We start from the raw sequence: 20756 nt of genomic DNA, 5'->3' as shown, positions 1-20756 counted from the left end.
CCAACCCTACAACAACACATTATCACGGCCGAAACTTCTGCCTGTAACTAAGATTTCTAATCTAGCCCGAGCCGAGTGCGGTAGAAACACATACCGCTAACACGCTCCTCGCGATTGATAACGCGGAACTGCATCGCTTACGCGGCAATCAAGGTCCGAACCGCTGGGATCGAAACGAAGCTTCCGACCGCTTCACGCTCTCAATCGATCAGTTGACGAAAAGCTTCGCTACAGTTCAGGAAAGGCAGTGGTGTAATAGATCAAATTAGAAATCCTACCTACCGGGGTGTATCAACATACGCAAGTGTCGATCCGTAAACGATGATTTCACGTATTCTTGCATCCACCGTACCGGCATGCCGGCGTGCCGGAAGTAGAGCGGTGTTAGGAGAGTTGGCGACCCGAAGCAATGCCTGCGGATCAGCAGTAGTGCTGAGCCAATGGCGTCTCATGAGCCACGAACGGAACGTGGTACAGTCGCCATTCGGTAGTGTAGACATTCCGGAGAAGAATGTTACCGAGTACATCTTCGAGGGCTACGAAAAGTATGCGGACAAACCGGCTATCGTAAGTAAACGGAAACGCGCAAACCCTGCTACTTCGATGCGTTTTCTCACTCTCTTTGTGTTCTGATTGATAGCACGTTGTTGCTAAATTATCGCGCGTAATGCGCCGCGAATCCGCCCGTGCGTGTAGAGATGATTGTGTGAAAAAATAATCTATCATTGAAAGTGTCGACAACAACCCCCGAAAAGGCCCCCCAACAACGTCGCTAGTAGGTCATTTTCGAATTTGATAAGTGGTGTGATAAGGCGTGCTCGTATTTTGGTCCGTGCTCAGCCAAGCGTTAGGCCGCCGCGGAAAGACGGTTTGTACTTTGGCCGAGATCGTAATCAAGGAAAACAGGCGCTGGAGGCTGCCGGCACGATCGCTCGATGTGAGCTGATTATAATTATGTTTCGCAAAAGCTGATTACAAAATATGGAGTCATCCGGCATCGGAACTCCCACTCTCGAACGTTTCGCCTGGTTACACTGGTTAACACAATATGGTTCTATCTTTTTTCACCCTTTTTTGCATAGACATGTGGAGCTTCGAAGCGATCGTACACGTACGGTATGACTTACGAGATGGTCAAGCGTATGGCCTGTGGTTTGCTATCGCAGAAGGGATGTGCTATGCGCCAGCACGATGTTTTGGGTTTGCTGCTGCCCAACATACCCGAATTCGTACCGGCACTGCACGGCGGCTTGTTGGCGGGGTTGACCGTCACGTTTGCCAATCCCTTGTACACAGCGGGTATGTTGGATGTACCACTTGAGATCGATCTATTATCCCTTGTATGCCAACTGCAATCAATCCCCCTTTTCGATTTTGCATCCGTTAACAGAGGAAGTATGTCGACAGTTTGAAAATGCCGGCGTGACGGCCATCGTCACCCTACCGATGCTGCTTCCGGTGGCGGAAATGTTCAAATCGAAGATGAAACACTACAAGGGTACCATCTGCATCGGAGGAAAGCACGATCTCGATAAGAATATCTACGGTTTTGAGGTGGGTTCAGGTATTTCGATACGATATGAAAAGATACTAACCGGTCCTGGTTCTTGGTGTAGCAATTTTTGAAAGAAAATCATCGCAGTGAGCTCCCAGAGATTGATTGCCACAAAACGGCCATTCTACCGTATTCCTCCGGCACTACAGGATTGCCCAAGGGCGTGGAACTGTCTCACTATAATCTCGTGGCCAACCTAGCGCAGGGATCGCACCCTGCCATATCGAAATACTACCAACCCGAGTATCGTAAGTGTTGTGCGATGAATTGAGCTTGCTGCTTTGAATTGGCTATGGCAACTTAACATGTTCCGATTTGTTTTCCCCATACAATTTTTGCAGTCGAGAAGAAGGAGACTATCCTGACGATACCGCCTTTCTTCCATATCTATGGATTGAACGCTATTTTGCACATGGTTATCAAGTCGAAAAATCACGTCGTTTCCATCCCCAGGTATTTATCGTTCTTAATCTTCCTCGAGCATGTCCACACACCATCACTGCATTTCGCAAGTCGCACGCATTTAGGAAATTATTTTTACATTTATTTAATTCTGTCAAGCTGCTCTGTCACCAGTCACGATAAATCACTTACCAATATCACGTATTCTATACCGTTTGAACACATTTTATTTGATTATTAACACACATATAAAGTCCTACCGGCTCGAATTTTACAACCAAAAAGCGCCAACATTGAGCCAACGGCGATGAGCCAAAGCGCACAGTACTGGACCACGCACTGTAAACACGTTTTGTTCCACGAAAGGGATCGGCAATTACCCCTAGAGGTTATGTGAAGGTTAGCCAAATTCAAAGATACATCCCGGCGACCGTTACATCGTGCCTGCGGGACGTAAATTTGCCATCTACGCGCAACCCTTCCATCGGATAATGCATTTCTAGCAATCGGCACAATTTAGCGCACACGATTGTACACTGAATGTCGCTTTATCGCGCCCTCGTCAGCGATTCGCAATCAGTGCATTCCGTGCTGCCAGGCGAGACAGTGCTGCCAGCACGGCGCAAGCATTTTTTACGTAATCAATCGATTTCGTTAAACGTCACTAGCTGTCAACCCGTTCCACGGCCTAATTTTTTTTTACTGAAAACGGGATGAATTTGTGGTGAAAATAATTGCCTCACACGAAAACGCTGCTGGAAAATCGAACCTGCACGCGAACAATCGCCGCGTTACCGGAGCCGATCTGTGCGGACTGTACTGCTGTTAGACGGCGTCGCCACCGAGCCGACGAATCCGGCGACGAAAAGTGCTCCGCAGGCAGCTAGCTGGCAGTCACAGCAGCAGCAGCAGGTGCCTGGTTGGTTCACAGTCAGATAACCTATATTTGCTTATATTTTCTCCTTCCGTGACGACGACGACGGCTGGCACTTTTACGGTGCGGTGTGTCTTCGGTGGGTCCGGCTTTGCGATTGATCATTATCGATGGGATTTCCACGGTTCCAGTTAGGCTAGGTAAGGAAAAGAAGACGGAAAAGGAAAGCATTCGCTTCGCTTCTTTTTTTTTTGTTTGTTATGTGTGCGCCCCCTGTGCAATGCGTGCGTGTGCGAATTTTGATGGTAACGTGTCGTCGTCGCCGCTGCCGCCGCCGCCGCTACTTTGCCGGGGTAAAGGTCCGCGATTCCACCCGGACCCGGACGCAAATAGCACACTCCCCGGTAGCTTACTCGTCCCGAACGGGGGGTTGAGGAAGCGAAGGGAGAAGCTGCTAAGAAGAAGAAGAAAGTGCCAACTTGATCTGATCAGTCGTTTCCTCCCCATACACCAATTCCCCTACCGTGCGTGCGTGTGTGTGCGTGGAGGGAAAACCGACCCGCCCGGCCCCATGGATGTGTGGATGCGTGTGTATGTGTCAATTATTATTTTGCAGTGTTTCAATGAAACTTCCGCGTGACAAGCAAAGAAGTATGCTCTGTCTGGTGTGACGTCTGGAAATACAAAATGCAAAGTGGAGGAGGGCAGTTGCCACCCGGCCCGGTCATACGTAACATGCCATCGGGGACCCCCACGTCCCAGCAGCAGCAGCAGCAGCAGCAACACCAGCAGCAGCAGCAGCAGCAGCAGGCGGACATGAAACTCACATCGCAGCAGGCAGCGATGATGAATCAGCAGCAGCAGAACGCGCTCTACACGCCGCAGCCCGTGTTTCGGGGCGCGGGCGGCGGTCAGTCCGCGCGGCCAAGGGGCGCGATGCAGATCGGTCCGTATCAGCAGGTGCCGATGGCCATCAACTACATGCAGCCGCTGCAACGGCTACCGGCACCCTGGGGCAATATGGGGAACGTGCAGGTCGTTTACCCGCCGTACCACATGTACCAGATGCTGCCGAACCAGCACCAGACGGCGGGCGGACGCCGGCAGCCGGGTGCAGACAACAGTTTAGTAAATGTAAGTATGAGTGTTTTGCGAGCAGTGCCCGACCACGCTAAGCTACAGTGCAAGTAACGCTACCATCATACGTGCTCATCCTTTCCGCCGTAGATTTCGCAAGTGCCGATGCCTCAGCATGCTCACTCGAATCAGCAGCCGGCACCGATGCAGGTGCCACACGAAATGATGCAGCACATGCATCCACCGCAAGCTCCGCCACAAGTAGCCGCCGCCCATGTTGCACCGCTGGAGCAGCACCAGCAAACCGGGACGGCGGCCCAGGTGGCGGTCGTATCGACGCAGCCGCACACCTCGTTCTCGCAGATGTCGAACCTGATTGCCGCTCCGCCGCCGCACTTGCAGCCGGGTGCCGGCATGGGCGGGGTAGGCGTAGGCGTCAGCCCGGGCGGTCTCGCCGAGCCGGCGAAGCAGCCGGCCAAGCGGGAAAAGCGCAAACACGCCATCAGCATCATCCATCCCGACACGATGGAGGATATTTTGGAGAACATGTATAATGATCCGAGCTCGTCTTCGAGCGGCAGAACCGGTGGTGGCGGTGGGGGAGCCTCCTCCGCTACCAGTACCGCCTCGACCGCAGTTTCTTCCGCCGGGACGCCGGGACCAGCGGTGCCGGTCAGCGCCCAGCCCGTCAGCACGCCATCCCACATGGGAGAGTCGCAGGACTATGCGGAATATCAACCGCAACAGCAGCAGCAGCCGCCCCAGCCGACCCAGCCGGCACAGGAAATGGTCGTTCCGGCGGCGATGGTGGGCCAGATGCCGCCACCGCAGCACCTCCATCATCAGCCGCCGCCGCCGATGCAGCTGGCCGGACATGAGCTAATCCGTGTGCCGAACCACCAGCAGCAGGTGCCGCAGCCGCCCCAGCAGGCAGTCGTCCCGGGCGGGCCGCTGCCACCGACGCATCCGCACGACATCTACGGTGGGCTGAAGATGATGAACCATTCACATCCTCCGCCCCATCTGCCGCCGCACCTAACGAGTGACATGACTACTGTCACGGGTACACCGGTCGTGTCCGCCATGTCCGACGGGCCCTCGGTCGAGATACCGAACTCGTACATTAAAAAGAAGAAACCAATCCCCGACGGGGGAATGCACCACTCGCAGCAGCAGCAGCAACATCCACACTCGAAGCAGCAGCAACAACAGCTTCACCATTACCATGCCCAGCAACATCAGCAACAGCAGCAGCAGCAGCAGCAGCAGCACCAACAGCAGCAGCAACACCAGCAGCATCAGCAGCACCAACAACATCCACAGATGCATCATCACCATCAGCAGCAGCAACAGCAGTCGCACCACCACCCACATCAGCGACACCAGCAGCACCAGCAGCATCTGCAACACCACCAGCAGCAGCAACCGCAACAGCAGCAGCAACCGCAACAACAGCAGCAACAACAACAACAGCAGCAGCAGCAGCAGCAGCATACATATGCAATGCAGCAATCCCAGCAAGCAGTGGCAGCAGCTCAGGCACAGGCGCAAGCAGCGGCAGCAGCAGCCGCGCAGCTGCGCGTTTCCTCTTCTGTTCCACCCAACCCAGTGCTTGCGGACAGTGAGCTGATGGCAACAGGCGCCCTTCCACCAGCGCAGCATGCGGCGGCTATCGTTGTGCAGCAGCATCCGCACCATCCCCATCACCACCAACACCACCACCCCCAGCATCAGCAGCAGCAGCAGCAGCAGCAGCAGCACCATCAGAACCAGGTAGTCGGGGCCAGCTACATGACAGAACCTCCTCCACCGATTCTAGCTGTTGCGCCAAACGATCGACGCTTCCGCACGGTTTCGGAAAAATCGGTCACCGAGTCGAACCTGTCCTCGGACGCGGAACCGTTCGTCTACACCGGTAGCAGCAGCAGCATCAACAGTTTACACCAAGCACCTCCGCCATCCGTTCCTTCCTCCTTGGCTGCCGGCGCAGCAGTCGTCGAGAGCAGCAGCGGTGGCATTGGTAGCTCCACGGCCGAATCGGCCGACAGGAGAGACGCTGAAAGTTTACCTCCCGCTGGAGACGAGCGGCAAGGAAAGCCGGAGGAAGGTGCTACCACAGACCCGACGACGGTGCATGATGACGACGAGCAGAATGCGAACGTGCCTCAGCAGCGGTCGAGTGATAGCAATGCCGTCGTCGACCAGCACGCGGACGATGCCGCTGATACACTCTCGGAAGCAGTAGCGAATCTGAACATTGGTGTCGATGAGAAGAAGGCGTTGTTGGCGCGGACAGAAGCTGAAGTGGAATCGCCAGCGCAACCGGCTGTCGCGCCAGTGGGCCAGACAGACGGGGCAGAGATGGAAGTGCACACGACGACGGACGGTATGGGTGCTGACGATGGTGGTGTGGCCTCGGACGAGACGGATCGTGTGGCTGTCGGAATGGCCGATGGGAGCGCTACTACTGCCAATAGTATGAGTACGGAACCGGCGGCCAAGACGCCCTCCACTGCTGCTGTACAGCAATCTAACTTTTTAAATAAGGAACGTAGCGTTAAGAATCTAGATAATGATTACATTAACAATAATAATGTGGATTACACCAGACACTTAAGCTCGATAGACGCCGACGGTAAGGGAGCCGCACCGTCGGGCGACAATGTGAAAGCGACCGGCGAGTTGCCGAAGGCAACCGTCGACGATCGCGAGCAACCGAGGAAGGAGCAGCTGCAGGCCGGCGAGACTGATCAAATCGTCCCAAGCGAACGTAGCAAGGATGCTCCGCCCAGCAGCAAAAGTAACGATGTGAGCGCGGTCACCGGTGCGGCAGCAGCCGCTCCTCCTCCGACCAATGCCGCGACCAACAACAACAGTTTGGACGACAACCGTAACGTAGTTACGGAGGTAGCGTCTCCGGCAGCGAACGACAGTGAGGCGAAGCACGTCGCCCCGTCGGCGAGGGCCGACGAGGAGGGCAAGCGGGAACAGCTGCCGGCGGCAGCCAGACCGGCAACGGCAAATGCCACCTCGACAACGAAGAGCGCGACGACGGCGACGGCTGCAGAGGTCAAAACGGCACCGGCTGGCGCAGGCAATGGGGCCGGCACGAATGCGGCAGCACCACCGGCGGTGAAGAAAAGTAGTTCAATAACCTTGATCGCGTACGATCCGGACCAGTGGAGCCCGGGGAACCCGGACGGCAAGAAAAAGTATTCCCGCGAGCAGCTGATGATGCTGAAAAATATCGCCCCAGCCCTGGAGAAGCCGGCCAACCTGCCGAACAGTCTGGAGAATCTGCTCGTCCGGACGAACCACTCGATGGGCATGGGTGGTGGCGGCGGTGGCGGCAATGCGTACGGCGGCAATCAAAAGAGCACGGAATTCTCGCTACTTCCTAACTTTATGAAGGGCATGGGTGGCGGCGGTGGTGGTGGCGGCGGCGGTGGTGGTCACCACAATCCGGTGCGGCAGTCGTACGTGGTGAAGCGTTCGTCACAGCAGGGCAGCATCGGGGGCGGCAACCAGTCCGGTGGCGGCGGTGCCCAGCCGAACAAACAGTCGCAGCAGGGCCTGAGCAAGACGGGATCGAAGATCATCAAGCTGAACCTGCAGCTCAACGAGGAGGTAAAGCTGAACTCGAGTGCTAACGCGTGGCGCCCGAGCCAGCTGATGAAGAGCGAGAGCGCCGAACAGGACGAAACGCAAAAGTTGCTGAAATCGATGCGCAGCATCCTGAACAAGCTGACGCCGGAGAACTTCACCAAGCTGGTGGAGCAGGTGAAGATGCTCTCGATCAAGACGGACGAACAGTTCAAGGGCTGCATCCGGTTGGTGTTCGAGAAGGCTATCTCGGAGCCCAACTTTTCCGAGGCGTACGCGAAGATGTGCCGCGAGATCGGTTCGCTGGCCGTGCCTGATCAGAAGTCCGACTTCCGCACCCAGCTGCTGGAACGGTGCCAGTGCGAGTTCCAGGAGCGGCGCAAAGATGCAGCGAAAGCCGCGCAGGAGCGGCGCGCGAAGCTGAAGAAGAGCAAAGACCTGAGCCAGGAGGAGTTCGAGGAGCTGAAGGAGCAGCTCGAGGAGGAGGAAATGAAGGTGCGCCGGAGGGCCGTCGGTACGGTGCGGTTCATCGGCGAGCTGTACAAGCTTGGCATGCTGCAGCCGAGAACCATGCTCCAGTGTTTCGATGCGCTGCTGCCCAAGAACCCGGAGGAGTCGAACGAAGAGTCGCTCGAGTGTTTGTGCAAGCTCCTGACGACGGTAGGGGCGAACCTGGAGAAGATGAACGAGTCGCTGACCAGCTACTTCACCCGGCTCGGCGACATCGTGAAGCAGTTCAAAAAGTACAACATAAGCAGCCGGATCCGGTTCATGATCCAGGACGTGATTGATCTGCGCCGGAACAACTGGGTGCCGCGGCGCCAGGAGCTCAACCCGAAAACGATCTCGCAGATTGCGCGCGAGGTCGAGTCGGAGCAGAATCGCATCAACATGCTAAACTTCATGCCCGGCAAAGATTCGGGCTATTCCGGCGGTGGCAGAGATATGGGAGGGCCGCGCGGCGGCAGCTCGGGTGGCGGTCTGTACGGCAAGATGTCATCCGGTGGTGGCGGCGGCAATTCCGGCTTCAACCAGGGCAGCCTTGGTCGGGGCAGCAGTGGCGGAGGGGGCGGCGGGTCCACCAAAGGTGGCCGTCTGCAAAAGGACGATGAAGGATTCCAGGTCATCTCCAGCAGCCGTAGCAGTAATCGTCCGTTCTCTATAGATCCAAAGAAGCTGCCATTGTCGATGAACGTCGACACGACGCAGCTGGGCCGAGCGTCGAACTATCAGACGAATAAGTGGAAGAATAACATTTTCGAAACGCTCGGCAATGAGGAAAGCGGTTCAACGGCAGCCTCCAGCGCGGATCGTGATAACAATGATCGCGACCGTGATCGCGATCGTGACCGTGACCGTGACCGTGACCGCGACCGTGACCGCGATCGTGACCGTGATCGTGACCGCGACCGTGATCGTGATCGTGATCGGGAACGGGATCGGGATCGCGATCGGGATCGGGATCGCGGATCGAGTAAGGACTCTTACCATAAAAGCGCCATGGAGCGGGATCGCTACGGACGCTATGGAAGTAGCAGTAGTCAAAACGAAGACCGTTACTCCCGAAACTCCCGGGAGCCTTCCTCCTCATCCGGTGGCGGCAGTGGTATGGATCGTGACTGGGACAGGAAAATGGGACCCCCGATGCAGGGCCGCGGTTCCGGCAACCAGTCGCATCAACAGCAGCAACAGCAGCCGCCGCGCATGACGCGGATGGGACAGTCGACCTCCACGTCGGGGCAGTTCTATCAGCAGCTGCAAATCCCGGGCGCACCATCGTCTGCGTCCTCGTCTACGGGACCGAGAGTTTCGAGCGGTGGCAGCAGTAGCAGTGCGTTGACCACACCGACCGGCAGCGATGGTGCGGAGCTGCTTAACGCTAGCAGCTCCATCCAATTCGACGAGCGGTCGGAAGCGTTGATACGGGAGCTGGCGGCCGATCTGGACAGAAGCCATCCCGAGTACTGCCGCACGCTGGCGAAGCGGCTGTTCGAGCGCAGTCTCGATCAGAAAACGATGACACGGAAGGAGGTGTCGGGCATCGTGCACGGCATGTTCCGCCGTAAGCAGATCAATCGTAAGGACTTCCAGTACTCGGTGGAGGACGTGCTGCTCGAGGCCGGCAGTATGGTGATCGATGTGCCGATGTTGTGGGACTATTCGGCCGAGTACTTCGTACCGCCGCTGCACGAGCGGCTGATCACGCTGCAGGACGCGCAGCAGATCGCGACCAGCACCATCGCGGACACGGAACAGAAGCCGTACGAATGCTGGCTGCTGTGCCGGAAGGTGCTGCAGATCTACGAAGCGGCCCACGGCAAGGACGCAACGATCAAGCTGTGGTACGAGAGTCCGCTGGATCTGAAATTGTTTGGCAAACCGGGCGAGGACGAGGCTGCCGTCAGGCAGCGCATGGTCGATGCTAAGCTGGGCTATCTGCTCGAGTGCAAGGTCGCGTCCAGCATCCGGGAGTTCCTGCGCAACGACGCACCGAACGAAACGATCTTCCAGTGGATCAGCTCGCACGTGTCCGAGCAGCAGGAGAACTCGTCCGAGTTTATCCGCACGCTCACGACGGTCGTGCTGGAGCACTGCATCAACAAGACGAAGCTGGACACGGCCAAGATCGAAAAGTGGCACATGCTGCTGCAGCGCTACATCCAGGGCAAGGCGGAGCGTGAGCTGCAGGCACTGTACGCGGTCCAGCTGCTGGTGGAGCGGATGCAACACCCGCAGCATCTGCTGCAGACCATCTTCCAGCAGCTGCACGAGTTTGAGGTCGTCATGGAAGGGTTCCATCTGTGGAAGGAGGAGCGCAGCGACCACGAGATCGAGGGCCGGGGCGTCTGCATCAAATCGACCAGGCAGTTCTTCGTGCAGCTCATGGAACCGGACAGTGAGAGCGAAGATGGGGGCAAGGATAGTGACAGTGATGATGGGCGAGGACGAAGAGGAATCAGTCGCAAAGGTTCGCATTAATTCTATGTGTGTGTGTGTGGGGGGTAAAAATTAGATAGCAGAGCTGTGGTTGAAGAAGAGAGGACTGAGGGGGAGATAGGGATTGTGGAAGAGTTTGAATGGGGTTGACAGAAGACAGAAGGATATTTCCACCACTACCACCACCACTTCGATTGAGGTTGCTAACCTTCCCGCCCCCCGCCATCCCTCGTGTGGAGTGCTGCCGATCATGTGATTCGGGTGGTTCGGGGTCGATCGATCAGTCGGACGATTGTACGATTTGTCTTTTTTATACATAAACTCTCTCCCCCTCCTCTCACCACACGTAAACACATACACGCTACAACCCTACAAATACCAAGTAAATATTCGTTCGCAGTAGGCCGTCGGCCCTTCTTCCTGCTGTGTGTGTACGCGCGCGCGCGTGCTCCTCATGCCGTGAGGGAAAGCGTTGAAAGGAAAAGGGAAGATAGTGAGAGAGCTAAGGGGGGCTCGGGACAGTTAGACAGAAAAGGGAAAAGTGTATGACGAACAGAAAACGAAAAACAAACCCGGAAACGAATTCAAAAAAAAAACAAGGCGGTGGTGTTTAGAATATAGCACTAGTAGGCGCGCCACGAGGAGTGTGTGTGTACCATCATGTTCAGCGTACGTGCATTCTGCTGCATGTGTGTGCGTGTGAGTGTATGAGTATGAGTGTGTGTGTGTGTGTGTCTTTCGTGCGTGTGTGCGTGCTTGGGCAAAAGGGTTGCGGGTGGGGTTGCGCTCCCACAGGACGGGAGATTGGTGCAAATTGAGCTGCTGCAAACTAAACTACACGTGCCGGTCAACCTCTTGGCGGCGTCCACCCCGCCACCCCCCTTTTTCCCAGTGCAGGCGTGTGGCCCAACCCCTTGATGAAATGATCACCTACGATATGCTGCTGCTGATGCATGGGATTAGTATTGTTTATGCTGCAAAACGATACTACTACATCCCTAAGGAAGAAAGATCACCACTAACTACTATTACTACTACATACGTCTGCTACATGGGCGCACACACGAGCCTACATGCAGGCACACATCCGCTCACACATACACACTCACACGCACACATCTGGATGCACACACAAGAGACGCAGGATCATTTAAACAGCAAGCAACAAAACCAGCAAACACACACACCCCCTCTCAAATTGCATAAACACACAAGTAATGATTTAAATGATAAAATATAATTAATAAATATGGATACCGTTAAGATCAACATTTATTTACATGCATAAATATATATATTTATAAATAATTATCGAATAAAGTATCTGGTGAACCACACAAAACAAAAGGAGATTGATTTCGTCGTCCACCTTCCGTGTGTGTGTGCCTTGTTGTCTCTGCTGGTGAGGACGCGATCACACGCTCGATCCCAACAAGGTTAGGGTGTATTTCCACCAACGGTTTATTTGTTTGAAATGAGCTGAAACACAATCTCGTAACCGTCCCCTCCCTCCCCCCCCCCCCCCTCTTTTTTGCTGCTGGAAATGATTATTTGAAACCAATCGCTTATCAGCACGCTACTTGGAACGCGATGCGCCGTTTCACGCGCCACCGAATGGTTAGGGGATTTTTTTTTCTTCTCTCTTGCCACGTTGAAACGGAAGCCCTGAATCATGAAGCCCCTGCAGTTCAAAATGAATGTACGCAGGCACGGAGGGACGATGTTTGGTGGGGATTTGAACCACGCATTGCGTGCGGCTTCCAGAAAGGGGGTGGGGGGGGGGGGGGGAAATAGCAGAGACGGTTTTATAGGGTTTCATTGCCCCATCACACACGCTTAACACTGGTGTTCCGGTTCTCATCGCATCAAAATCGAAAAGGGAAGCTGCAATAAGCTCAACCAACCAGCCAACCAACTCTGCCATACCCGCTACTCCTTTCTAGATTCATCCCGGAAGACTACATCCAGTGTTTAGCCGAGTTCCGGCCCCAGTTCCTGTTCGTGGTACCGTCGCTGCTCCTCTTCCTAGCCACCCATCCGAAGGTGACGCCCGACCTGCTGTCGAGCGTGGATTCCGTGCTGGTCGGCGCTGCGCCGGCCTCGCTGCAGCTGCAGGAAAAGTTCAAGAACAAAGTAGGCCGCGATATCGATATCGCGCAAGGGTACGGTATGACCGAAAGCTCGCCCGTTACGCTCTGCACGCCCCACCGGTACGACCTGTCGAAGGTGGGCACCTGCGGTCAGCTGTATCCCAACACGGAGGCCAAGATTGTGTCGCTGTCGGACGGTAGCAATCTGGGACCGCACCAGACGGGCGAGCTGTACCTGCGGGGGCCACAGATTATGAAGGGCTACTTGAACAACGAGGCCGCCACCAGGGAGACGCTGGTCGAGGATGGCTACCTGCGCACCGGCGACGTTGCGTACTACGATAAGGAAGGGTTCTTCTTCATCGTCGACCGGACGAAGGAGCTGATTAAGGTGAAGGGCAACCAGGTAAGTGTGGGCAAACACCAGCCGTCCTTTTCCAGGGTGGTGTTACAGTTTTATTTGTCCTTTTTAAAAAAAATCAATCCATTAAGAGTAGAGCATTTTTAATACAAATAGTGTAGCAGCAGCGGTAGCAGTGGCTCGTCGCCGGCACCTCGCCATCGTCAGCACCCTCCTATGTTAGTGGTTACCACACAAACACACATCGTCAGCAATCCGAGCGGCAGACGTGTCGTCACGCGAAGGCGACTTCCTTTTATGTCTGTCTGTCTGTCTGTGTTTGTGGGTGTGGGGGCGGGGGGGGGCAATCTATTGATCCATCATCTCAACGCTTGACTCGTCGATGTCCATCACATTGTCGTCCTGTTTAGGGTCCTCGGTTGTCATTTCCGTTGCTCCCGTCGTTTCGCCGCCCGCCATGTCGACCTCCTCCACTGCAGCCTCTGCTGCGGTTGGTGGTGCTGCTGGGGCAGGGCCGGAAGCCGTAGCCAGCTCCATCTCTAGCTCGTCCGAGGTAGGTGCCGCTGCACTGCTGCTGCTGCTGTCTGTTGAAGCCGGTTGTGGTGTTGCCGTCGTCGTTAGTTCCATCTCGGACGCATTCGTGGACGTTACTTCGGTGGAGGTGGGTTCGGTTATTGCAGGCTCCGGTACGAGCTGCTCAACAGCCGGATCATCCCTTGCCACTCCCGCAGCTACCGTCGTTTCCACCTGCAGTCCCGTGGAATGTTCTTGGCCGTCCTTCTCCTCTTCGCCGATCGGAGTACTGCTTTCCACCGGTGCAATGCCAGTGACTGTCGATTCACCATCAGCGCCACCGGACACAACCGTTGCAACGGCGGAACTGCTGCCACCGGTAGCACTCTGCTCCGTGAGTGACTGGCCTACGGTGGTATCGGTCGGCTTCGCGGCGGTGCTATCAAGGTGTGCCACTGTATCTTCAGCCTGTTTCATCGCTGAATCGCCATCGTCCCCGGAAGCATGCACATCGGCCTTGATCACGCTGGTACAAAGGTTCGATTTTTCTTCCTGTGGTGCTGCATCATCGCCGTACTTCACCATTTTGGCTTGCGGTTCGCCATCGTCCAGTGGTGCAGCGGTTTGTTCTTCTGCTGCAACCTCACCGGAAGCTGCTGGGTTTGGCAGCGACTGGCCGCCAGCTTCGTCCACGGGTTTCTCTTCTTCCACGGAACTATCCTTCGCCTTTTCAAGCGCACCGTCCTCGCGTTGTTTCTCTGCCGCCTCGCTTATTCCATCGTCCCGTGCCGAGGTAATCTCTTCCTCCCGTAGCGTTTGGGCAGGAGGTGCGTCCGCCGTGCTGGCGATGTTTTCTTTGTCCTCTGTTGCCGTGCTCTCCGCCTCCTCCTGCAGCGGTGCCGGTTCAATCTCATCGCTTTTCTCGGTTCGTTCGGCGACAGCCGACGCAGTGGTGGGGGCGGAGGACGACGACGCTTCGAGGGAAGCTTCCAGCAGTGGCGCCGCTATATCACCATCGGTGGCATTTTCGTTCGTGTCGATCACGCCCTCGTGTGGCTCGGAAGATAGACCGCCCTTGGACGACGGTTGGCTGGTACCGCCGTCGCTGTTCATGAAGGAGCCGCCACCGTTCACCTCATTGCCGTCGGCGGTACGCTGGGCGGAGGAGGCCGTACCGACCTCGGAACCGAGCGAGCCGTGCAGCGAACCGACAGCGCCACTCGAGTCGGGCAGCAGTGCGTCCGCTTCCAGATGGAACTGTTCGTTGTCCATCTCGATGTCCACGTTCACCTCCAGGTCACCGTTGACGATCGAGTCGAGTGAGTCACCATTCTCGCTGTCACTACGCCGGCGGCCTGGTTCCTGCGTGCTGACCACTGAAAAACCCAGACAAATTAAAAGAGAAATTAGCACAAAACCCTCGTTTAATGCACATTTAAGAACACAAACAAGCGCATCTCCCTTTTGATCGCGATACCGTCGCACTTTACAGGTGTCCCCCACGGAGCTGGAAAACATTATTCTCGAGCTGCCCGAAGTGAGCGACGTGGCAGTGGCCGGCGTTCCGGACGAAACGGCCGGCGAGCTGCCGCGCGCATTCGTTGTGGTTAAGCCGGGAAGCCAGCTGGACGAGCGGGAGGTACAGGACTACGTGAAGGAGCGGGTGGTCAAGTACAAGCAGCTGGCCGGCGGTGTAGTATTCATCAAGGAAATACCCCGTAACGCGGCGGGCAAGGTCGTCCGGCAGCAGCTACACACGCTTGCCGCCCAGTTCGAGGACTGAGCGAGGCGGTAGCGCTGCAGAGCAGCAGGCGGCTGCTGTTGCTAGGGCCGGGCCGGGAAAAAAGCTGTTCTTTAGCTGATTAGCGACCACCACCAACCAAATTACTTGTACAGAGAAATAAAGTGCGTAGTTTTCAGCTCCATTTTGTTTTCCTGCAGTGTACGCGATCGGAAGCGGTGTCCCCGGGGGCTTACCTAAAATGTTCTTTTCCACCGCGCGCATAAATTTGTCGATCCGCGTGTACTGTTTGCGCGGTTCCGTCAGCAGCTCGCAGATGCGCTGCACGGTGAAGGGCGCGGAGTTGAACGAGTCCAGCCGCTCCAGCAGGGCACGCTTCATGCGCTCGAAGTTGAACGGGTCCACGTTCGGACATTGGGGAATGTCTGTTGGAGGGGGGCGAAAAGCAAAGGAAAAGACAATCATCAATGTTGGTGCTGCGGCTGGTTGTTTTTTCTCTCCTCCGGATGCTTACCCGCGATGCTTGGCGTGTTGTGATGGAAGTCGGTAATTACGTTGACCAGCTTTTCGCGGAACAGCGGCTTCACCAGCACCCAGCGGTACAGCGTATCGCCTGTGCGCGCTACAAAGTTCAGATAGTCCTCGAGCTCGCGCGGGATGTCCTTCTGTTTCGATTTGGTGAAGCGCTCCAGCAGCAGCAGTATTTCTTCCTGATTTTCCATCGTCATTGAACACTTTTTTTTCTTTTTGTGGTCGGTACGCCGTACGGTATCAAATGGAGCGGTAGAAGGCTAGGAAAGATGCGAGCGTGCCCTTGTGTGTGAGTGGTCTTTTTTCTTTCGCTTTGCTCTGTGTGTGCGGATTCGGCGAACGCTCTTCGAACCAAGCGGCCTTTCATTCGGGGCGGAGGGGACAAACCCGGATAATCGAAGCGCGACCCCGGCGTTGACAGCACCGGACCTGACAGCCGAGACCAAGGTGAGTATAGGTATAGGTGAGCATAAAATGTCAAATGCGCACACAAACACACACACACACACACCCACACGGGCGATAGCTACCTTGGTATTAGATAACAAACCGCAGTCAAAACAACACACACCGAAATGAACGTCCTTACGCGAAATTTGGCCCAAACTCTGTTCAAATACAATGGGGCCGGGTTGATCCAGGCGGCCGCCCGCAGCTTCAGTGCGCCGGCACTGGATGGCAAGGAGGTCGAGAAGCTGGTGAGCAACAATAAGGTGGTCGTTTTCATGAAAGGCAACCCGGACGCACCGCGGTGCGGCTTCAGCAATGCGGTGGTACAGATACTGCGGATGCATTCGGTCAAATACGACAGTCACGATGTGCTGCAGAATGAAGCCCTCCGGCAAGGTACGGTATAGCGTTGGGAGAGAGTGGCGCGTTTAGATCGGTAGTAATACACCGTTATCGCTTTCTTGCAGGCATTAAGGACTTTTCGAACTGGCCCACCATCCCGCAAGTGTTCATCAACGGAGAGTTCGTTGGCGGGTGCGACATACTGCTGCAGATGCACCAAAACGGCGAGCTGATCGATGAGCTGAAAAAGGCCGGCATCGAGAGCGCACTGGCGAAGGAGTCCGAGAAGTGAGCCCCCCCATCGGGGAGTGTCGGCAGAAGGAGTGTGTTAAGATTTGTTCGGTAAAAAATAATAATAAAAAAACAACCCCCGCTAATAACATCACCGCGGAAAAGCTGTTGTTTTGTCGGTAGCGAAGGGAGCGCGCATCTCCCAGTAGTGTGAGATGATTTCACTTTCTACCGATTTCATACCATGTTGAAATGTGCTGAACCATCATCATCGTCACGTTGTCAGCTGCGCCTCATCATCCGTTTGCCGATAATACCACACTACGCCGTTGCGTTTCTTCGCTTCTTGTTTTTCTACCTTTGTGTGCACATCTCAAAACATGCCATGCCAAATCTAAGCAGCCTACATGACGTAGGGATGTCTAAGCGCGGCTTGCTTATCGAAGAAAAAGGAAAGCAAGTATGTATGTGTATGTGTCTATTTGAAGCAAGAAATAGGAAGCAAAGCACAACCGGCGATGTTGTCCCCCCACCCCAAAAAACCGCCACGGCAACCGGTCTAAGGAAAGCCACAGCTGTAGTGTCTGTGTATTGGGGGGGTGCCGCACACTCGCCGCGCATACATTTTTTAAACAATGTAAGTATGCAAAACAAAAAAAGGGCAAATCGCGTGTATGTATGTGTGTATGTGCAAAGTCATCGGTCGCGATCGCGATGAAGCTGGCGAACTCCTGAGCGAACCCCTCCCCCCTCCTATCCACCCATCCTCACACGGTGTCACTTATGCTGTTCAATTTTACAATCACACTCACACAGCCACAGACAGCGGCGCTCTAGCAACAAATTCAAGTTCATTAAATCGGGGGGTCTGTCCTGTCGGCGCTGTCGCTGCGTGTCGCTCGTATCAAATCGGTGCGAGTCTCAGTTATTTTAGAACCGGAGACCAGACCTAACGTGTGTGTGGCCGGTTAGCTCGACCAGCTCCTTCCTCGTTCGTTGCTGATAACTGTCCTGCCTGCTTGCCAGTAGCGTGCCAGTGGAAGAATAGAGAGGTGTGTCTGTTTTTAGCAAAATGGCTCTTCTACGACTTGTTGCTACCGAGGTAAGTGTAATCGTGTTCGTTTTCTTTTCTCCAAAATTTGCTCCTTCTTAGCAATCCAGCAGGGGAGCCACACGGTGCAGGTGGTGGCATTTTTTTTTTGTTTAATATTTCGATTGCGTAACAATGGAGATTTGTGCGACTTTCGACATCTATAAATATTTGAGAAGGAGGTTCAAGGTCAATCGCCACATGCCGAGTGTCGGCAACGCCAGGCCCGACTATTGACCCACGTGTGTGTGTGTGTGTGTCTTTGCTAACTACGCCATTTCAAGATACAATTTGGTGAGATCGTACGATTTTTGTCGTCAACACCCTTTACCATCGCGTGCGAGCAATTTGTCTCTACGTGCCATTACATACATTGTCCTCGACGGTGCTGGTTGTTTTTGACTCCTAACAGGTCTCTATGAATAATCTTTATTATTTTCGGGCCGTACTATCGTACGATATCAACGAGGGGATTGTCTGATATCAAGTCTTCATCACATGGGTGGGAGCCACTTTAGCAGACGTAACCAATTAGTCGCCGGACTAAGGGGGCGACTACTGCGGCGAGAGATTTTGGAGAAACTGATGACGTCGAAACAGCACGGAAGGCGCTGATATCAATTCCAGTATGCGTGAAGGCTGTTGCTGTGACGACGGCAGGGGCGCGATACGGTTTTAACTAACACCAACGAGCGCGCCAACGTGGTGGTGGCGGGCACGTTGCAGTGGCGATCGCAGTAGTGCTCCTGCTAATGAATTTCAATTGGCTGTCGGGAGGGTACTTCCAGTGATCTTTACAACCTCAAAAGGGCGACCGGAAAGCCCTTGAAATGGGAGACTAAAATTATATTCAACCTTTTTGTTTTGTTGTTTGTTTTGAATTTAAATTATGTAACCGTATTTTTCGATTCATTTTGGATTCATTCAATGTAAAGAGTTTAACATTCACACATACGTAAAATTGAAATTAAATGTTCTAAACAATTCCCTATACACACATCTTTCTCCGCCAACAGTGCCGCAATGTGCTGCAACGTGGCTACAGCACAGCGTCTGTGCCGACCACGAAGATGTTCATCGACGGCAAGTTCGTTGAGTCGAAGACGAACGATTGGATCGATCTGCATGACCCAGCCACGAACGAGGTGGTGACGCGTGTCCCCAAATGCACGCAGGACGAAATGCAGACGGCGGTCGAATCGTCCAAGAAGGCTTACAAGGTATGTTGAAGGAAAAAATAGACGATCCTTGCTCCTATCCAAGGAGACTTAGTCGGAAATGCTGATCGGACCATATTTCTTCCTTCCGTTAGACCTGGCGCCAATCGTCCATCCTGAGCAGACAGCAGGTCATGCTCAAGCTGCAGCACATTATCCGCAACAACATGTCGGAGCTGGCGAAGAACATCACCAAGGAGCAGGGCAAAACACTGATCGATGCCGAGGGAGACGTTCTCCGAGGACTACGTAAGTAGCTAGAACACCCTGAATCCGCTTCCGCCGAGATGCTCACGCAAAGTTTTCAACCCCATACAGAGGTGGTAGAGCATTGCTGCAGCATCACGTCGCTGCAGATGGGTGAAACCGTGCCGAACATCGCCAAGGACATGGACACGTACTCGTACCATCTGCCGCTCGGCGTTACGGCCGGCATTGCACCGTTCAACTTCCCCGCCATGATCCCGCTGTGGATGTTCCCGGTGGCGATCACGTGCGGCAACACGAGCATCATCAAGCCGTCGGAGCGCGTGCCCGGCGCGACGATGCTGCTGATGGAGATGCTGAACGAGGCCGGCTGCCCGCCGGGCGTCGTGAACGTGATCCACGGTGCGCACGATGCGGTCAACTTTGTCTGCGACAATCCGGACATTCGGGCGGTTTCGTTCGTCGGCTCGGACCAGGCGGGCAAGTACATTTACGAGCGCGCGGGACGCAACGGCAAGCGTGTGCAGTGCAATATGGGCGCCAAAAACCACGGCGTCATTATGGCGGACGCAAACAAGGAAAACACGCTCAACCAGCTGGCTGGGGCGGCGTTCGGTGCGGCCGGCCAGCGTTGCATGGCCCTCTCGACGGCGGTGTTTGTCGGCGAGGCTAGGAACTGGATTCCCGATCTGGTGGAGCGTGCCCGCAAGCTGAAGGTGAACGCGGGCCATCTGCCCGGCACGGATCTGGGACCGGTCATCTCGCCCCAGTCGAAGCAGCGCATCAACGAGCTGGTCGAGTCGGGCGCGAAGGAGGGCGCCAAGATCGTGCTCGATGGGCGCAACATCAAGGTGGAGGGCTTCGAGAAGGGCAACTTTGTCGGACCGACCATCATCAGCGACGTGACGCCGAACATGAAGTGCTACACGGAGGAAATCTTTGGCCCGGTGCTGGTGTGCCTGTCGGTCGATACGATCGACGAAGCGATCGAGCTGATCAACAACAACCCGTACGGCAATGGTACGGCCATCTTCACCACCAACGGTGCGACGGCCCGCAAGTTTGTGAACGACATTGACGTTGGCCAGGTCGGTGTGAATGTGCCGATTCCGGTGCCGCTGCCGATGTTCTCGTTCACCGGCAGCCGTGGCAGCTTCCTGGGCGACTGTCACTTCTACGGCAAGCAGGGCATCAAGTTCTACACGCAAACGAAAACCGTCACGCAGCTGTGGCGTGAGGGCGACGTTAGCCATACCAAGGCGGCCGTTGCCATGCCAACGATGAAGTAAGACTGCGTGTACAACAACCGCGCGTGGTTTTGTGCCATCGAGGGCGGCAGACGGCCCAGCAGGACGGACACCAGCACGACTAACGACAGCGACAACGAACGTCTTCCAGATAAAGTGCATTTAATAACACGATTCGTTTTTATAAAACAAATCAACTTTAGGGAAATAAAGATGCCTATAACTTTGCTTTGCTCATACTTGGTGCGTAGTTTTGCAATCCAACCTTATCGTTATCCTAGTTCGAAC

The 20756-nt window shown here is 55.0% G+C and overlaps 5 protein-coding genes across 5 annotated transcripts; 4 read left to right on the top strand and 1 right to left on the bottom strand.

The window, feature by feature from the left end:
• Nucleotides 1–96: 96 nt before the first annotated feature.
• Nucleotides 97–15337, top strand: LOC1273459 (probable 4-coumarate--CoA ligase 1). Its single transcript, XM_312436.6, has 7 exons — nucleotides 97–567; nucleotides 1083–1299; nucleotides 1391–1554; nucleotides 1617–1803; nucleotides 1897–2008; nucleotides 12392–12944; nucleotides 14905–15337. Exons 1-7 carry the CDS (start codon nucleotides 322–324, stop codon nucleotides 15193–15195), a joined length of 1770 nt encoding a protein of 589 aa, XP_312436.6. The 5' UTR covers nucleotides 97–321; the 3' UTR covers nucleotides 15196–15337.
• On the top strand, nucleotides 2083–11795 carry LOC1273460 (eukaryotic translation initiation factor 4 gamma 1). Its single transcript, XM_061641768.1, has 3 exons — nucleotides 2083–3031; nucleotides 3448–3965; nucleotides 4059–11795. The coding sequence occupies exons 2-3, from the start codon at nucleotides 3519–3521 to the stop codon at nucleotides 10488–10490; spliced, it is 6879 nt and encodes a 2292-aa protein (XP_061497752.1). The 5' UTR covers nucleotides 2083–3031; nucleotides 3448–3518; the 3' UTR covers nucleotides 10491–11795.
• On the bottom strand, nucleotides 12946–16149 carry LOC5667476 (serine/threonine-protein phosphatase 4 regulatory subunit 2). The gene is made up of 3 exons (XM_001688332.3): nucleotides 15668–16149; nucleotides 15390–15578; nucleotides 12946–14788 (listed from the first exon to the last, which is right to left on the bottom strand). Exons 1-3 carry the CDS (start codon nucleotides 15879–15881, stop codon nucleotides 13248–13250), a joined length of 1944 nt encoding a protein of 647 aa, XP_001688384.3. The 5' UTR covers nucleotides 15882–16149; the 3' UTR covers nucleotides 12946–13247.
• Nucleotide 16150: 1 nt separating this feature from the next.
• On the top strand, nucleotides 16151–16871 carry LOC1273462 (glutaredoxin-related protein 5, mitochondrial). Its single transcript, XM_312440.5, has 2 exons — nucleotides 16151–16530; nucleotides 16602–16871. The coding sequence occupies exons 1-2, from the start codon at nucleotides 16260–16262 to the stop codon at nucleotides 16766–16768; spliced, it is 438 nt and encodes a 145-aa protein (XP_312440.4). The 5' UTR covers nucleotides 16151–16259; the 3' UTR covers nucleotides 16769–16871.
• Nucleotides 16872–17024: 153 nt separating this feature from the next.
• On the top strand, nucleotides 17025–20707 carry LOC1273463 (probable methylmalonate-semialdehyde/malonate-semialdehyde dehydrogenase [acylating], mitochondrial). Its single transcript, XM_312441.6, has 5 exons — nucleotides 17025–17344; nucleotides 17524–17809; nucleotides 18814–19017; nucleotides 19110–19263; nucleotides 19333–20707. Exons 2-5 carry the CDS (start codon nucleotides 17780–17782, stop codon nucleotides 20508–20510), a joined length of 1566 nt encoding a protein of 521 aa, XP_312441.4. The 5' UTR covers nucleotides 17025–17344; nucleotides 17524–17779; the 3' UTR covers nucleotides 20511–20707.
• Nucleotides 20708–20756: the final 49 nt, after the last annotated feature.

Source organism: Anopheles gambiae, chromosome 2 (assembly GCF_943734735.2).
Source record: "Anopheles gambiae chromosome 2, idAnoGambNW_F1_1, whole genome shotgun sequence".
Lineage (NCBI taxonomy): Eukaryota > Metazoa > Arthropoda > Insecta > Diptera > Culicidae > Anopheles > Anopheles gambiae.
This window is presented reverse-complemented; position numbering and strand designations above follow the sequence as displayed.

Excerpts from the sequence above, each read along its gene's own strand:
- LOC5667476 (XM_001688332.3), bottom strand. The coding sequence starts at position 15,881 with ATGACGATGGAAAATCAGGAAGAAATACTGCTGCTGCTGGAGCGCTTC. Across the intron at positions 15,579-15,667 it reads CAACACGCCAAGCATCGCGG|ACATTCCCCAATGTCCGAAC; the intron begins GTAAGCATCCGG and ends CCCCTCCAACAG. Across the intron at positions 14,789-15,389 it reads GGTGGAAAAGAACATTTTAG|TGGTCAGCACGCAGGAACCA; the intron begins GTAAGCCCCCGG and ends TGGGTTTTTCAG.
- LOC1273460 (XM_061641768.1), top strand. The coding sequence starts at position 3,519 with ATGCAAAGTGGAGGAGGGCAGTTGCCACCCGGCCCGGTCATACGTAAC. Across the intron at positions 3,966-4,058 it reads CAGACAACAGTTTAGTAAAT|ATTTCGCAAGTGCCGATGCC; the intron begins GTAAGTATGAGT and ends TTTCCGCCGTAG.
- LOC1273462 (XM_312440.5), top strand. The coding sequence starts at position 16,260 with ATGAACGTCCTTACGCGAAATTTGGCCCAAACTCTGTTCAAATACAAT. Across the intron at positions 16,531-16,601 it reads GAATGAAGCCCTCCGGCAAG|GCATTAAGGACTTTTCGAAC; the intron begins GTACGGTATAGC and ends GCTTTCTTGCAG.
- LOC1273463 (XM_312441.6), top strand. The coding sequence starts at position 17,780 with ATGGCTCTTCTACGACTTGTTGCTACCGAG. Across the intron at positions 19,018-19,109 it reads CGTCCAAGAAGGCTTACAAG|ACCTGGCGCCAATCGTCCAT; the intron begins GTATGTTGAAGG and ends TCCTTCCGTTAG. Across the intron at positions 19,264-19,332 it reads AGACGTTCTCCGAGGACTAC|AGGTGGTAGAGCATTGCTGC; the intron begins GTAAGTAGCTAG and ends AACCCCATACAG.
- LOC1273459 (XM_312436.6), top strand. The coding sequence starts at position 322 with ATGATTTCACGTATTCTTGCATCCACCGTACCGGCATGCCGGCGTGCC. Across the intron at positions 568-1,082 it reads ATGCGGACAAACCGGCTATC|ACATGTGGAGCTTCGAAGCG; the intron begins GTAAGTAAACGG and ends TTTTTTGCATAG. Across the intron at positions 1,804-1,896 it reads ATACTACCAACCCGAGTATC|TCGAGAAGAAGGAGACTATC; the intron begins GTAAGTGTTGTG and ends CAATTTTTGCAG.